Source organism: Acipenser ruthenus, chromosome 51 (genome assembly GCF_902713425.1).
Source record: "Acipenser ruthenus chromosome 51, fAciRut3.2 maternal haplotype, whole genome shotgun sequence".
Classification (NCBI taxonomy): Eukaryota; Metazoa; Chordata; class Actinopteri; order Acipenseriformes; family Acipenseridae; genus Acipenser; species Acipenser ruthenus.
The window spans coordinates 5,843,799-5,860,561 of record NC_081239.1 but is presented as its reverse complement, the minus strand read 5'-3'; the positions used below and the strand labels follow the sequence as shown (position 1 = coordinate 5,860,561).

The 16,763-nt window shown below is 41.6% G+C and overlaps 1 protein-coding gene across 1 annotated transcript; it reads right to left on the bottom strand.

Moving 5' to 3' along the window:
- Positions 1–454: 454 nt before the first annotated feature.
- LOC131722754 (zinc finger protein 501-like) lies at positions 455–10,656 on the bottom strand. The gene is made up of 3 exons (XM_059015825.1): positions 10,576–10,656; positions 9,826–10,300; positions 455–2,142 (listed from the first exon to the last, which is right to left on the bottom strand). The coding sequence occupies exons 2-3, from the start codon at positions 10,268–10,270 to the stop codon at positions 1,484–1,486; spliced, it is 1,104 nt and encodes a 367-aa protein (XP_058871808.1). The 5' UTR covers positions 10,271–10,300; positions 10,576–10,656; the 3' UTR covers positions 455–1,483.
- Positions 10,657–16,763: the final 6,107 nt, after the last annotated feature.

The window sequence follows — 16,763 nt, the reverse complement described above, 5'->3', positions numbered from 1 at the left end:
ACAACAATAAACAGTAATTCTGTAATGCACTGTAAACAAATAAATTATACTTGGTCTAACACAAGAAACTTACTTTTCACGAAGCATGAAAATAACTAGAACTCTTCAGACACCTAGAAACCTTTTCACGCTGTGATTTCAGAAGACTGTAGATCTCTCTGGTGGTGTATACCCCACTGCCACCCACCACGAGTGATCTGCTGGCTTCCTTATATCACAGCAGACTCCTCCCAAAATTCATTAACCCCAGGGCTTCTGGGGAACGTAGTTTTTGAAGCCAGACAGCCATTTCTTAAAGGGCCTACGCCCTATTATCACAATTATTTAAATATATATATATATATATAATGTATGTTTAAGGAGCCCAAATCAATCACCAAAGCTTACTTTAGTACTCATAACAGGCAAAATGAAACTCAACACATATAAATGATTAGGTTTATTAAGGCTCACAAAAGTAAGATGAATATAAACGTTAGAAATCACGATCCCAGAATTAGAAGTCTAGAGACAAGCAGGAGTAAAACATTTGCAGTAATACAGCATTAACTGACAGCCCTATTAAGCTGTAATCTAGAGTTACTTCAAAACTTGTAGATACATTCAAATCAATGTTTAAACGGTTCAGACATTTGTAATTGTTGTTTTAAAATGCACAAAATATCACCTGTTCAGTTTAAGTCTTATCTTGTTTCAATTATTAAAGTATAATTGTTTGTATTTTTAAATCTAAATGTCAGAAATGTGTAAACAGTAAGAGGCAATGCAATTTAGCAAAACCAAACGATTAAACAAACTCAGGTTTCCAGAATTAAAACTATATCCAGTCAGTATTCAAAATTACAGAATACAGACGCTATATATATATATATATATATATATACACACATACAGTATGTGTATTACTGTAATACTGTACAGTATATGTGTTTTTGTGTATATGTGGCTATGTAAATGTATGTGTGTACAGTACGTATGTTTATAGAACATGAAAAAAGGTAGCCAAATCGAGTTCACAAGCAACTGAAGACAGGCTTTGTCCGCCTCAATACTTTTTCAGTATTTTCATTTTCTGCTCTAAATCAATCTTCTTTCGCTTACGAACTGGTCCTGCACTCTTGCTATCACTTGGTCGCTTTCCAGTCATGATTTGAATGACATAATAGAGTGAAATAAAAGAAATACAGTATCACTGAAATAACACAATGCCGGGAGTATACGATCGGAAACAATAAGAACACGAGACTGAGAGGCTGTGAGAGCGCAAAGCCTTCCTTTGTAGGACTTGACGTGCCTCACAGGTGCTGAATAAACTGACCGCAAAGGGTTAAGAGTGATACACAAAACAGTCTTTAAGGTTTCTCTCCTCTGAATTCGCTGGTGTTTTTGAAGGGCTTGTTTAAGACGGAAACTCTTCCTACAGTCAGAGCAGACACAGTTTCTTTCCTGTATGAGTTTGTAGGTGTGAAACAAGGCTGTCTGACTAACTGAAACTCTTCCCACAGTCAGAGCAGTGATACGGTTTTTCTCCTGTGTGAGTTCGCTGGTGTCCTTTTAGGCTTCCTAACTGACTGAAACTCCTCCCACAGTCAGAGCAGTGAAATGGTTTCTCTCCTGTGTGAACTCGCTGGTGTTCTTTTAGGCTTCCTAACTGTCTGAAAATCTTCCCACAGTCAGAGCAGCGATACGGTTTCTCTCCTGTGTGAGTTCGCTGGTGTGAAACAAGGCTGCCTGACCGACTGAAATTCTTCCCACAGTCAGAGCAGTGATACGGTTTCTCTCCTGTGTGAGTTCGCTGGTGTGAAACAAGACTGTCTGACCGACTGAAACTCTTCCCACAGTCATGGCAGTGATACGGTTTCTCTCCTGTATGAATTCGCTCATGTAAAACAAGGCTGCTTAACTGACTGAAACTCTTCCCACAGTCAAAGCAGTGATACGGTTTCTCTCCTGTGTGAATTCGCTGGTGTTGTTTTAGGTTTCTAAAATGATTGAAACTCTTCCCACAGTCAGAGCAGTGATACGGTTTCTCGCCTGTGTGAGTTCGCTGGGTTTTGTTTAAATGCCCTAACTGCGTGAAACCTTTCCCACAGTCAGGATATTCTCCACCGTCTGCCTTCGCTTTAGCTGCTGGACTGGAACCTGGAAAACATGAACAAGAAAGAAAGTAAGAGGGGCTGCTTGTAGGCTTAAGGTTGGTTCATAATTCAGACTCCAACATAATTTGTCAAGGGTCTCTGACCCTGTGTGACAGGTCGGAATTACGTCACACACACTCTTGCGACATGCGTCTTTTTTGGAAAGACGTACAGCCTTTTCTCATGCGTCTGCGACCTGAAATCGTATGGGGTCTGCACCGGATGTATCACATTCATCTGCAGTGATGTATGAACCAACTCTTAGGGCATGTGCAGGGCCGGATTAACACATAGGCAAACTAGATATACAGATAAAACTTGACTTCACTGACGTTCGAACCGAGGCATGCATCTCAAAATCAAATTGTCCTGAAGGGTGTTATGCAGATTTCTGTAACCCATAGAATTGTGTATCCCCTGTGCAGATGCAGTTTCTCAAAGATCGCTGGATGTGCACGCGTGATATTTCTGTGCCCGAGCCCCACTGTGTTGTCAAGCATTGCCATGGAGTTCAACAATGGTGGAGGAGTGGATTAAAGCATATGAATTTCAGCTGTGGGGGCTTGCACTGGGTTACACCAGCTTAAAGTTAAAAACTTAGAGTAAATAGCGTTCCACATCCCCATGTGTTGCTACAACTGTTTAAATAACGTACCGCAATGCTAACATCATGACAACTTTTTACACATAACTTTAAAGTATGTTTCAAAGGTCTTTTCAAAATGCCCACCCTAGTGCACTGATAGCGTCAGGATTATTGCCAACACTGTCAGGTAACACAGCAATAGCGATCCATGGTGTTGTACGGAACAGAAAAACCAGAGCACTTAAGGTTTTTTGTTAGGGGTGGGAATTTTGAATAAGATATTCGAATATACCAAGAATAAAAGTTTCGAATACTCAACCTCTAACTAGATGGTAACTTTACAAGTAAAGTTGTGGGGCTTTGTGGCGGAGTGTCCCGCCCCTATTTATTATTATTTGTATTTGTTTGCGGCGCGGATAAAAGCGCCGCGTCTTTTCTTATTATTTTATAATTTAAAACCCTGTGAGGATGCATGGCTGATCAGCTACTGATTATTTAACTAGCTGACAGTCACGCATCCTTACCAAACGCGTGCAGACTGTGGCCGAAGGGTAATAAGATAATTAACAGCTAGTTAACCCCTCGGCCAGAGTATAAGAACCGGCAGCTGTCCTTGCTGCAGGGTTTGGGTGTACAGAGAGGAGGTACGGGGAGATAGAGAGAAGACAGAAAATAACAATTGCTAAAACGTGCTGGATTAGCCAGCACAACACTTACTTGTTTGTCTGTTTATTCGTTTGGCCCTCGTGCCCTTTGTTTTGTTGTTTGGTTAAATCTGTTGTTTTTGTTTATTTAGTTAATAAAAATCAGCTGAACGCCGTTGCGTTCAGTTTCACCCGCCCATCCATTGTTTTGATTCAGTTACTTCCTGGTCCGTGACGTCACCACACCTCACCACTGCAATGGTGCTATAATTTGAAATTTCTCAAAGTTCTATGACAGTTAATTCAACAGTGGGAAGTAGCCTACTGAAAACAGCTGTACCTCTTGATTGGTAGACGCCATTCCTGTTTTGATTTCATATTTGAATAGCTGAGAAGTAGAGGAAGATTCCATATACTTCCATATACTCTAACTTTTTGTCTTGTTGGGAAAGTGGTCAAAGTAGCTGATTTGTGTCAAAAGTTACATCGTTTACAGTAAATAGAATGTTGGAAGTCTGGGAGTTTTTAAACAATGGGGAGCTTTAGAATGTTGAAAAAAGTCCCATTAAAGTGAATGAAGGTGGACAAAAAAGGACAAAAAGCTTAATAGTTTAAAAAGTATAAAAGATATCAAAAAGTTGTATACAAGCACACTATTCCAGACCGGTCTACACGTTTTAAAGTTTGAATGGCATTTGTAGCTTAAACGGTGTAAGAGGAGTAGCGTGCCGAAGAATAAGAAGAAGAAGAAGAAGCATGTCGAAGATTTAAAGTGGGGACTCTTGCTTTGCAAGCCCCACTAATTACTCATAACAATGACAGGTCCTTAGAAAGTATTAGCAGCAACCACACATAGGGACGCTGTGGCAAAGTGGGTAAGTGAGTGCAGGTGAAGGTAATGCAGCAGTGCAGAAGAAAACAGACAGACAGTTATATCCAGGTGCAAGAGTGTGTATTGGTTTCACAATGTCTAGAGGCTGACGGCAATCAGCTGTAAATAATACTGTTGTAAAGTGATACAGTAACGTGTATCACTTCAATTAGAATCCCCAGGTTTGACCCGTAACAATGGGAATTTCGAATAATAAGATATTTGCAGGCGATCTGATTCAAACATTCAAAATCCTAAAAGGTATAGACAATGTCAACCCAGGGGACTTTTTTGACCTGAAAAAAGAAACCAACTCCCCAGTAATGTTGTTGAAGCTGACACCCTGGGAGCCTTCAAGAAGCTGCTTGATGAGATTCAGGGATCAATAAGCTACTAACAACCAAACGAGCAAGATGGGTTGAATGGCCTCCTCTCGTTTGTAAACTTTCTTATGTTCTTATGCACAGTTCCTATAGAAAGTCTACACCCCCTTGAACTTTTTTCACATTTTGTTGTGTCAGTGCCTCAGAGTTTCAGAATTTAAATTATCTACACACCATACTCCACACTGTTAAGGGGAAAAAAAGTTTTTTATTGAGAAAAAAATGATATATTACAAATACAAAACTGGAAGATCATAATTGGATAAGTCACCAACCCCCTGAGTTAATACTTGGTGGAAGCACCTTTGGCAGCAATTACAGCTGTGAGTCTGTTGGGAAGCAGACCAGATTTGTGGAGTGCTTGGGATATTGTTGTCACATGCACACTTTGATCAGTCTTGGCCATAAAAGCCTGTAGCTCGTGCAAAGTTGTCATTGGCCTCTTGGTAGCCTCTCTGATCAGTCTCCTTGCTCAGTCATCCAGTTTGGAGGGACAGCCTGATCTAGGCAGGGTCTTGGTGGTGCCATACACCTTCCACTTCTTAATAATCGTCTTGACCATGCTCCAAGGGATATTCAAGGCCTTTGGTATTTTTTTATACCCATCCCCTGATCTGTGCCTTTCAACAACTTTGTCCAAGAGTTCTTTTGAAAGCGCCTTGGTGCTCATAGTCTTTGCTTTGAAATGCACTACCCAGCAGGGGGAACCTACAGAAACTGCTGAATTTATCCTGAAATCACTACAATTTAACACAGGTGGAGGCCACTTAACTTGGTGTGTGATTTTGAAGGCTATTGGTTACACCTGAGCTAATTTAGGATTGCTATTACAAGCGGGGTGGACACTTATCCAAACAAGCTCAGTTTTTATTTTTAATTAATTTTCTACAAATTTCTAGAATATTTCTTTCACTTGGAAGTTGTGGGGTAGGACGGCACTGTATATATATATATATATATAGGAGCAAAGGTTTAGCATTGCCCGGATAGTTTGCAGTGTAAATCTGAATGAAAGGTCACTTCTAAAGCCGTATCCACACCAGATAGAGCAACGCGAGCGAAGTCACCGAATGTCAATGTTGGAAAGGATCCAGAAGACTGGAAATAAACACATGACCCAGCCCACGCATTCCTATTGGACAAACTAGAGATGGGCTGTCTTTACAAAACAGGGCTTGTTTTGATAAAAGGTTATCCTGACCTCTGGCAACTCCATTGTAAAATAATATATATACACGTTACTACAATCTCAATTGTGATTCTTTACAAATTCCTTTTGTGATCCTTTTTGTTCATTAACTTTTTAAAAGTATTTTAAAGTGCAACATTATTATTATTATTATTATTATTATTATTATTATTAGTATTATTATTAATTAGTAGTAGTAGTATTATTATTATTAGTAGTATTATTATGTTGTTGTTGAGCACTACATCTTGATTATTATCATTATTATTATTATCATTATTATTATTATTATTATTATTATTATTATTAGTATTATCCGTGTTATTATGTGCCGTTCTGCAAATCTATTTTTTGCTACACTTCTTCATAAACGCTGTTGAAGACTGTGACACATCAGATCATGTGTTTGAGTCATCTCTGATTTCATTTACTTATGAATGATTATATTTTCTATGCATTCAGACATTCTATCAGTAAACTAAAAACACGTATCCTCGAATTTGACATGAAGTGTTGTGTTCAGATAAAAGTGTTAACATCCTCACCCCATGGATGGGATGTGTCTTGAGGCGTGTGTTTGACGTCTGTTAAGGGTGTTAACCTTACTTCAGATTGATCAGCTTCATTCCAGTTGCGCAATGAAAAAAAAATAAAAACAGAAACAAGTTCTATTTTAGCGACGCAGAATTTTCTCAAAGCGACGTCGCTCACATCACTCGCTGCTGGTGTGGATACTCCCACTTGGCTGCAATGACTTCTAAATTATTTGCTTGTGTTGCTCGCGTTCCGTGTGGATATGGCTTAATAAACAAAAAGCCTTTTTTCAGTCGAGACGCCTCACATCTCTAAAAGATGCACTGCTTGCTTGTTGTTTCAGTCAAGACGCCTCACATCTCCACTGCACACAGTAAAAGATGCACTGCTTGCTTGTTTCAGTCGAGACGCCTCACATCCCCACTGCACACAGTAAAAGATGCACTGCTTGCTTGTTGTTTCAGTCGAGACGCCTCACATCCCCACTGCACACAGTAAAAGATGCACTGCTTGCTTGCTTGTTTCAGTCGAGACGCCTCACATCTCCACTGCACACAGTAAAAGATGCACTGCTTGCTTGTTTCAGTCGAGACGCCTCACATCTCCACTGCACACAGTAAAAGATGCACTGCTTGCTTGTTTCAGTCGAGACGCCTCACATCCCCACTGCACACAGTAAAAGATGCACTGCTTGCTTGTTTCAGTCGAGACGCCTCACATCTCCACTGCGCACAGTAAAAGATGCACTGCTTGCTTGTTTCGGTCGAGACGCCTCACATCTCCACTGCGCACAGTAAAAGATGCACTGCTTGCTTGTTTCAGTCGAGATGCCTCACATCTCCACTGCACACAGTAAAAGATGCACTGCTTGCTTGTTTTTTGCCACATTCTGTGTTTTCTTCTAAAGTAGCAGATGGGTGCTGGCATTTTAGATGATTGAGAATGTACTTGTTGATTTACAATATGAAATGCTTGTGCTGCAGAGATTACATTGCACGATGATCTCGTTTAACTTTTTTCAAAATACTTCCAAGCACTGCATTTTTTTTTAAAGATGCTATTTTCACTGCTCATGTACTCCCTTAGCCAATAGCAGAGCTAGGTAAGAGCCCCGCCTCCTGTCAGTTATCAGTGAGGTGACAATTGTAGTGGCTGATCACTTTTAACTTGCTCCTCTGTCAAAATACCATGCCAAGCTTTTTCGGGTGTAGTTCGCTCATTTTTCCATTTGTTTTAGAAATTAACGAGTACTCGAAACTTGATCACACTGTTTCGAGTAGTAATTTCATTTAGAATACTTGATTATTCAGACTCACCCCTGTTTTATGGATCTCTCTTCCTGCAGTGATTTAGAGCACAGATCTCAAACCTCAGTGCACTAGAGCAGACATTTCTAAAAGAGCTTTGCAACAGACTAAAGTCATGTGTTAAAAGTTGTCAGGAAGTGAAGAATGAAAAGAAATGACAGGTACGTTATTTAAGCAGTTGTAGCAACACGTGGGGACGTGGAACGCTATATTTTTCAGAACCCCGCTACATACTCTTTATAGCCTTTACTTTATGTGTAAAAGCAAAGTCAGTAAAGACTAACGCTGGTGAAACTGAGCCCTGGGATCAAAATCTGCCCTCAGAGTTCTCCTGTAATGTTTCAGGTCTATTTCCTCTAAAACACCCTACAATTATGTATTTTTCAATAGCATTACGTTTAGGGGTGTTAATCATTCAAAGTTTAAACGGTTAAACATTAGCAAAGAGTCAAATGTTTTTAATTTTGCTGAATTGTTTAAACTTTGTCAAATGTGCAGTTCAAATATTAAGAACAGGAGGGTGTCTGCAAATAACGGCTACTCAGAGTTTTCTTTTGTTGTCCATTTCCTACCTTTGTCACGTGACATCATTGTCACTGGATATTCACCTCGCAATTTCCAGCATGCTTTTGCTCTCATGACTATCAATGTTATCTTCGGGAGATCTAAATAACCGAAGCGCTGTCTGGGCACATTGTGATATAAAGGGAGACTGTGCTCTGCAGAGCTTAGTTACAGCAGCAGTACAGGAACAATGTTAAAATATATGAAAATATAACTACTGGTGCTGGATCTAGTGAGGAGGAGGTGGAGCCCAGGCAAACAACAATGCAAGTGCATGGCTGGTAGTGCAGGAAACGTGATAAAACTCGGGCTGAAAACACAATACCATGGTTGATTACTGAGACGATCGCAACTGATTCAACAAGTTCATGTGTTTTGTTGATCCAGATTTGTAGTCTTGCTGGTTTGCATTAAATCCTTGAGTGCTTCGTGTGCTGCTTCGTGTGCTGGTACGGCAGATCAGTGCGTTGCTAGGATACACACTTCAAGCCTTTACATTCGTCTTGGAGAAGACCAATCACAAGCAGGACTACTGGATGCACGGCTTCTTGATTTAAAAATTAAGAAAAACACTTTTTTTTTATCTATTAAATCTACTAATTACCTTTTGTTTCAAAGCATGTTGTGTTTGGATTATATGGCAATACTATAGAAAAATAAGCTGAATTTAGTACAATTGTTACATTAGTCACGGTTTGTGAGATTAATTCAAATGCTTTGCTTTTGGATATAAAAATGTGAGCAGTATTGAAAAACCATAGTTCAGAAATTACTTCTGTTAAATACAGTATTTTAAATGATTATTACAATGTTAATCTGATGCAGACGCACGCATATTCTTTTCAGTTGTTAAATGTAAGTCCTTTGTATTTTTTGATTTTTATATAATTGAAGTGTTCTCATTTGAATGCAACTCGTGCCTTTTTGTTTAACTATTATACACACACTGTTTTAGTTATTAGAGCATCTGTTAAAAAAAAAATATATAATGTTTGTTTATTTTGAAAAATAAAACCTCAATGCATGGATAATCATTGATAAATGTCTATACGATACTCAAATATGAAATGAGGGTGCCGACTGCACCTCGACTTAACAGGATCAACTGCATTTTTAAGGAGAGTTGAAAAGCTGAGGTAAAGCACTGAACAATCAGAAGACCTTTTTACAGACATATAGGCTATGCGATCATTTATAGAAAGCTATTTATTTAAAAAGATATAGCACTCTCAATGTTTTTACTTGAACGTTTAAACTAACTATTTGTAGAAGTCTAAAAGTCTAAAATAAATGAAACGGAATCAAGCACCCCTAATAACGCTACACATGTACAATAATATCCCTCTATTTAGACACTGAACATTTCTAATGTTATATACAGTACTTTAGCTCTTCTCCCCCTTGGTATAATCGGGTAGGAGTGCCCGTGTGAAAGAGGCTTATATCTGTATCTTAAGATCACCAGTAGTGAGTCCTATCCTGAACTGGTGTGAGTGGTACAGGAAAAACAAATAGCTAGTAATGTAACCCACATGCTCCCTCCCTCCCTCTCTGCCACACTATCACGCAATCTAGAATGACAATGTCACAGCTACTGGGAGTCACTCACCTGCTAGACTGCATTCTGAATGTGAGCGCCCGTCTTCCTTTCCACCTCCTTGCATGCTGTTGGGAGAGCCTTCCTCTCCAGCACCTTGCTCTCTCACACAGACTCTCTCCAGCTTAGGGATGTTTGGTTTGAAGTCCTCGGATTCTTCCTTCCCTGGTTCCATGTGGTCAAACTCTACTTCAGTGGGCTCCTGTTTAATACGGTTAATTTCGAGCACCTCTCCTTGTTTAACAGGAAGCGGTTCTTCTGTCTGTGGGATCTCCAATTCACTGTGCTCAGCTTTAATCTCAGATACCTCTGACTGGCTGCTGTCACATTGCATCTCACAGAGCTCCTGTTTAATGGGGAGGGAAGCCAGCCCAGAGACCTCCGCTCTAAAGGGGACAAGTTCAGGTTCAGAGAACTCCTCTTTAATCTGGACAGATTCCATCTCCACACTGTCCATGGCAGCACACGGGATTCTGCTTAGTAGCAGCTGAAAGAGAAATGCATTTATTTAAATATAGTGCTACTAAGGCCATTCAAGGGACCGACAAAACCTGGCTTTAATAGCAGGGCTGGCTTTACTATTGAAGGGACACAGAATTTCTTGTAATACGTTTATAATACCAGAGGATTGTATCTGTCTAATCTCAAGAATGATGGATGAAAGTTACTATAGTTCTCTTTTCATTTAATAAGTATGTTTGGTGTTTTATAAAACATTCTCTTAAAAAGACCGATCAGCAAGGAGTCATTTTGTCCTCAAACCTTGGTTGTTAGGAGCTTGTTGTTCCTTTTAGGAGGCTGTGTGGTCCAGTGGTTAAATAAACAGACTTGTAACCAGGAGGTCCCCAGTTCAAATCCCAGCTCAGCCACTGACTCATTGTGTGACCCTGAGCAAGTCACTTCACCTCCTTGTGCTCCGTCTTTCAGGTGAGACGTTGTTGTAAGTGACTCTGCAGCTGATGCATAGCTCACACACCACTTTGTGATGGTGGACCACTATGAAAGGCGCTATAAAACTAAAGATTGTTACTATTATTATTATTAGAATCTGTTTCTTGAAGGATCCCAGGGTGTCGCTTCAACAACGTTACTGGGGAGTTGGCTCCAGACTCTCACAATTCTCTGTGTAAAAAAGTGCCTCATATTTTCTCTTCCAAATAGCCCTTTATCTAATCTCCACACACATACATAATGTAATGAGATGTAAGAGAGTAATAAGAATTAAAAATAAATAAATCCCTAGAGAATTGTGTTTATTTATTACCTTAAAATAAGTACTACATAAATAAACAGTGTGTTGCCATGGCAATTGGTGATCAAAGAAATAATGAAGTAAAATAAAACAAAATAAAATCATTAAATAATAAGGTCATCGCCTTACAGTGATGACTTTGAAGTCATAATGCATTGCAAGTGTTATTAGGGAATGCTGTGTCGCGTTTTCAAGCGCGTCACTGAGCTGCGCTGCGAGGTTTGGAGACGCGCTTCTCCACAAGCTGCGTGTGACGTCAGAAAGACAGCAGCCAAGAGCAGCCGGCGCGCGCTCCGGGTAACAGAACGAAACCCGTATTGACCCGCGAGACGCTTTCAGAACAATGAGAATCTGTCTGGAAACCCGCGAAGCTGTCAGCCCTGAAACACACAGACTGTGAATGAGAGGATGAGAAGAAAAACAAACGCGCTGACACAGACACGCCGCTTCACAAATACAACACACACACACACAAAAACAACGCGCTCCTACCACACTACAACCCGGACCTTTCAAAATAATACAATATAACAGCGCTCTGTAGTTTATAAACACATTGTAGAGCTCCATGCAGACTCTCTCACCTCCTCTCTGCTCTCCCTCAGTGTCTGAACGGATAAAACAACGCGCTCCTACCACACTACAACCCGGACCTTTCAAAATAATACAATATAACAGCGCTCTGTAGTTTATAAACACATTGTAGAGCTCCATGCAGACTCTCTCACCTCCTCTCTGCTCTCCCTCAGTGTCTGAACGGATAAAACAACGCGCTCCTACCACACTACAACCCGGACCTTTCAAAATAATACAATATAACAGTGCTCTGTAGTTTATAAACACATTGTAGAGCTCCATGCAGACTCTCTCACCTCCTCTCTGCTCTCCCTCAGTGTCTGAACGGATAAAACAACGCGCTCCTACCACACTACAACCCGGACCTTTCAAAATAATACAATATAACAGCGCTCTGTAGTTTATAAACACATTGTAGAGCTCCATGCAGACTCTCTCACCTCCTCTCTGCTCTCCCTCAGTGTCTGAACGGATAAAACAACGCGCTCCTACCACACTACAACCCGGACCTTTCAAAATAATACAATATAACAGCGCTCTGTAGTTTATAAACACATTGTAGAGCTCCATGCAGACTCTCTCACCTCCTCTCTGCTCTCCCTCAGTGTCTGAACGGATAAAACAACGCGCTCCTACCACACTACAACCCGGACCTTTCAAAATAATACAATATAACAGCGCTCTGTAGTTTATAAACACATTGTAGAGCTCCATGCAGACTCTCTCACCTCCTCTCTGCTCTCCCTCAGTGTCTGAACGGATAAAACAACGCGCTCCTACCACACTACAACCCGGACCTTTCAAAATAATACAATATAACAGCGCTCTGTAGTTTATAAACACATTGTAGAGCTCCATGCAGACTCTCTCACCTCCTCTCTGCTCTCCCTCAGTGTCTGAACGGATAAAACAACGCGCTCCTACCACACTACAACCCGGACCTTTCAAAATAATACAATATAACAGCGCTCTGTAGTTTATAAACACATTGTAGAGCTCCATGCAGACTCTCTCACCTCCTCTCTGCTCTCCCTCAGTGTCTGAACGGATAAAACAACGCGCTCCTACCACACTACAACCCGGACCTTTCAAAATAATACAATATAACAGCGCTCTGTAGTTTATAAACACATTGTAGAGCTCCATGCAGACTCTCTCACCTCCTCTCTGCTCTCCCTCAGTGTCTGAACGGATAAAACAACGCGCTCCTACCACACTACAACCCGGACCTTTCAAAATAATACAATATAACAGCGCTCTGTAGTTTATAAACACATTGTAGAGCTCCATGCAGACTCTCTCACCTCCTCTCTGCTCTCCCTCAGTGTCTGAACGGATAAAACAACGCGCTCCTACCACACTACAACCCGGACCTTTCAAAATAATACAATATAACAGCGCTCTGTAGTTTATAAACACATTGTAGAGCTCCATGCAGACTCTCTCACCTCCTCTCTGCTCTCCCTCAGTGTCTGAACGGATAAAACAACGCGCTCCTACCACACTACAACCCGGACCTTTCAAAATAATACAATATAACAGCGCTCTGTAGTTTATAAACACATTGTAGAGCTCCATGCAGACTCTCTCACCTCCTCTCTGCTCTCCCTCAGTGTCTGAACGGATAAAACAACGCGCTCCTACCACACTACAACCCGGACCTTTCAAAATAATACAATATAACAGCGCTCTGTAGTTTATAAACACATTGTAGAGCTCCATGCAGACTCTCTCACCTCCTCTCTGCTCTCCCTCAGTGTCTGAACGGGTAAAACAACGCGCTCCTACCACACTACAACCCGGACCTTTCAAAATAATACAATATAACAGCGCTCTGTAGTTTATAAACACATTGTAGAGCTCCATGCAGACTCTCTCACCTCCTCTCTGCTCTCCCTCAGTGTCTGAACGGGTAAAACAACGCGCTCATACCACACTACAACCCGGACCTTTCAAAATAATACAATATAACAGCGCTCTGTAGTTTATAAACACATTGTAGAGCTCCATGCAGACTCTCTCACCTCCTCTCTGCTCTCCCTCAGTGTCTGAACGGATAAAACAACGCGCTCCTACCACACTACAACCCGGACCTTTCAAAATAATACAATATAACAGCGCTCTGTAGTTTATAAACACATTGTAGAGCTCCATGCAGACTCTCTCACCTCCTCTCTGCTCTCCCTCAGTGTCTGAACGGATAAAACAACGCGCTCCTACCACACTACAACCCGGACCTTTCAAAATAATACAATATAACAGCGCTCTGTAGTTTATAAACACATTGTAGAGCTCCATGCAGACTCTCTCACCTCCTCTCTGCTCTCCCTCAGTGTCTGAACGGATAAAACAACGCGCTCCTACCACACTACAACCCGGACCTTTCAAAATAATACAATATAACAGCGCTCTGTAGTTTATAAACACATTGTAGAGCTCCATGCAGACTCTCTCACCTCCTCTCTGCTCTCCCTCAGTGTCTGAACGGATAAAACAACGCGCTCCTACCACACTACAACCCGGACCTTTCAAAATAATACAATATAACAGCGCTCTGTAGTTTATAAACACATTGTAGAGCTCCATGCAGACTCTCTCACCTCCTCTCTGCTCTCCCTCAGTGTCTGAACGGATAAAACAACGCGCTCCTACCACACTACAACCCGGACCTTTCAAAATAATACAATATAACAGCGCTCTGTAGTTTATAAACACATTGTAGAGCTCCATGCAGACTCTCTCACCTCCTCTCTGCTCTCCCTCAGTGTCTGAACGGATAAAACAACGCGCTCCTACCACACTACAACCCGGACCTTTCAAAATAATACAATATAACAGCGCTCTGTAGTTTATAAACACATTGTAGAGCTCCATGCAGACTCTCTCACCTCCTCTCTGCTCTCCCTCAGTGTCTGAACGGATAAAACAACGCGCTCCTACCACACTACAACCCGGACCTTTCAAAATAATACAATATAACAGCGCTCTGTAGTTTATAAACACATTGTAGAGCTCCATGCAGACTCTCTCACCTCCTCTCTGCTCTCCCTCAGTGTCTGAACGGATAAAACAACGCGCTCCTACCACACTACAACCCGGACCTTTCAAAATAATACAATATAACAGCGCTCTGTAGTTTATAAACACATTGTAGAGCTCCATGCAGACTCTCTCACCTCCTCTCTGCTCTCCCTCAGTGTCTGAACGGATAAAACAACGCGCTCCTACCACACTACAACCCGGACCTTTCAAAATAATACAATATAACAGCGCTCTGTAGTTTATAAACACATTGTAGAGCTCCATGCAGACTCTCTCACCTCCTCTCTGCTCTCCCTCAGTGTCTGAACGGGTAAAACAACGCGCTCCTACCACACTACAACCCGGACCTTTCAAAATAATACAATATAACAGCGCTCTGTAGTTTATAAACACATTGTAGAGCTCCATGCAGACTCTCTCACCTCCTCTCTGCTCTCCCTCAGTGTCTGAACGGGTAAAACAACGCGCTCATACCACACTACAACCCGGACCTTTCAAAATAATACAATATAACAGCGCTCTGTAGTTTATAAACACATTGTAGAGCTCCATGCAGACTCTCTCACCTCCTCTCTGCTCTCCCTCAGTGTCTGAACGGATAAAACAACGCGCTCCTACCACACTACAACCCGGACCTTTCAAAATAATACAATATAACAGCGCTCTGTAGTTTATAAACACATTGTAGAGCTCCATGCAGACTCTCTCACCTCCTCTCTGCTCTCCCTCAGTGTCTGAACGGATAAAACAACGCGCTCCTACCACACTACAACCCGGACCTTTCAAAATAATACAATATAACAGCGCTCTGTAGTTTATAAACACATTGTAGAGCTCCATGCAGACTCTCTCACCTCCTCTCTGCTCTCCCTCAGTGTCTGAACGGATAAAACAACGCGCTCCTACCACACTACAACCCGGACCTTTCAAAATAATACAATATAACAGCGCTCTGTAGTTTATAAACACATTGTAGAGCTCCATGCAGACTCTCTCACCTCCTCTCTGCTCTCCCTCAGTGTCTGAACGGATAAAACAACGCGCTCCTACCACACTACAACCCGGACCTTTCAAAATAATACAATATAACAGCGCTCTGTAGTTTATAAACACATTGTAGAGCTCCATGCAGACTCTCTCACCTCCTCTCTGCTCTCCCTCAGTGTCTGAACGGATAAAACAACGCGCTCCTACCACACTACAACCCGGACCTTTCAAAATAATACAATATAACAGCGCTCTGTAGTTTATAAACACATTGTAGAGCTCCATGCAGACTCTCTCACCTCCTCTCTGCTCTCCCTCAGTGTCTGAACGGATAAAACAACGCGCTCCTACCACACTACAACCCGGACCTTTCAAAATAATACAATATAACAGCGCTCTGTAGTTTATAAACACATTGTAGAGCTCCATGCAGACTCTCTCACCTCCTCTCTGCTCTCCCTCAGTGTCTGAACGGATAAAACAACGCGCTCCTACCACACTACAACCCGGACCTTTCAAAATAATACAATATAACAGCGCTCTGTAGTTTATAAACACATTGTAGAGCTCCATGCAGACTCTCTCACCTCCTCTCTGCTCTCCCTCAGTGTCTGAACGGATAAAACAACGCGCTCCTACCACACTACAACCCGGACCTTTCAAAATAATACAATATAACAGCGCTCTGTAGTTTATAAACACATTGTAGAGCTCCATGCAGACTCTCTCACCTCCTCTCTGCTCTCCCTCAGTGTCTGAACGGGTAAAACAACGCGCTCCTACCACACTACAACCCGGACCTTTCAAAATAATACAATATAACAGCGCTCTGTAGTTTATAAACACATTGTAGAGCTCCATGCAGACTCTCTCACCTCCTCTCTGCTCTCCCTCAGTGTCTGAACGGGTAAAACAACGCGCTCATACCACACTACAACCCGGACCTTTCAAAATAATACAATATAACAGCGCTCTGTAGTTTATAAACACATTGTAGAGCTCCATGCAGACTCTCTCACCTCCTCTCTGCTCTCCCTCAGTGTCTGAACGGATAAAACAACGCGCTCCTACCACACTACAACCCGGACCTTTC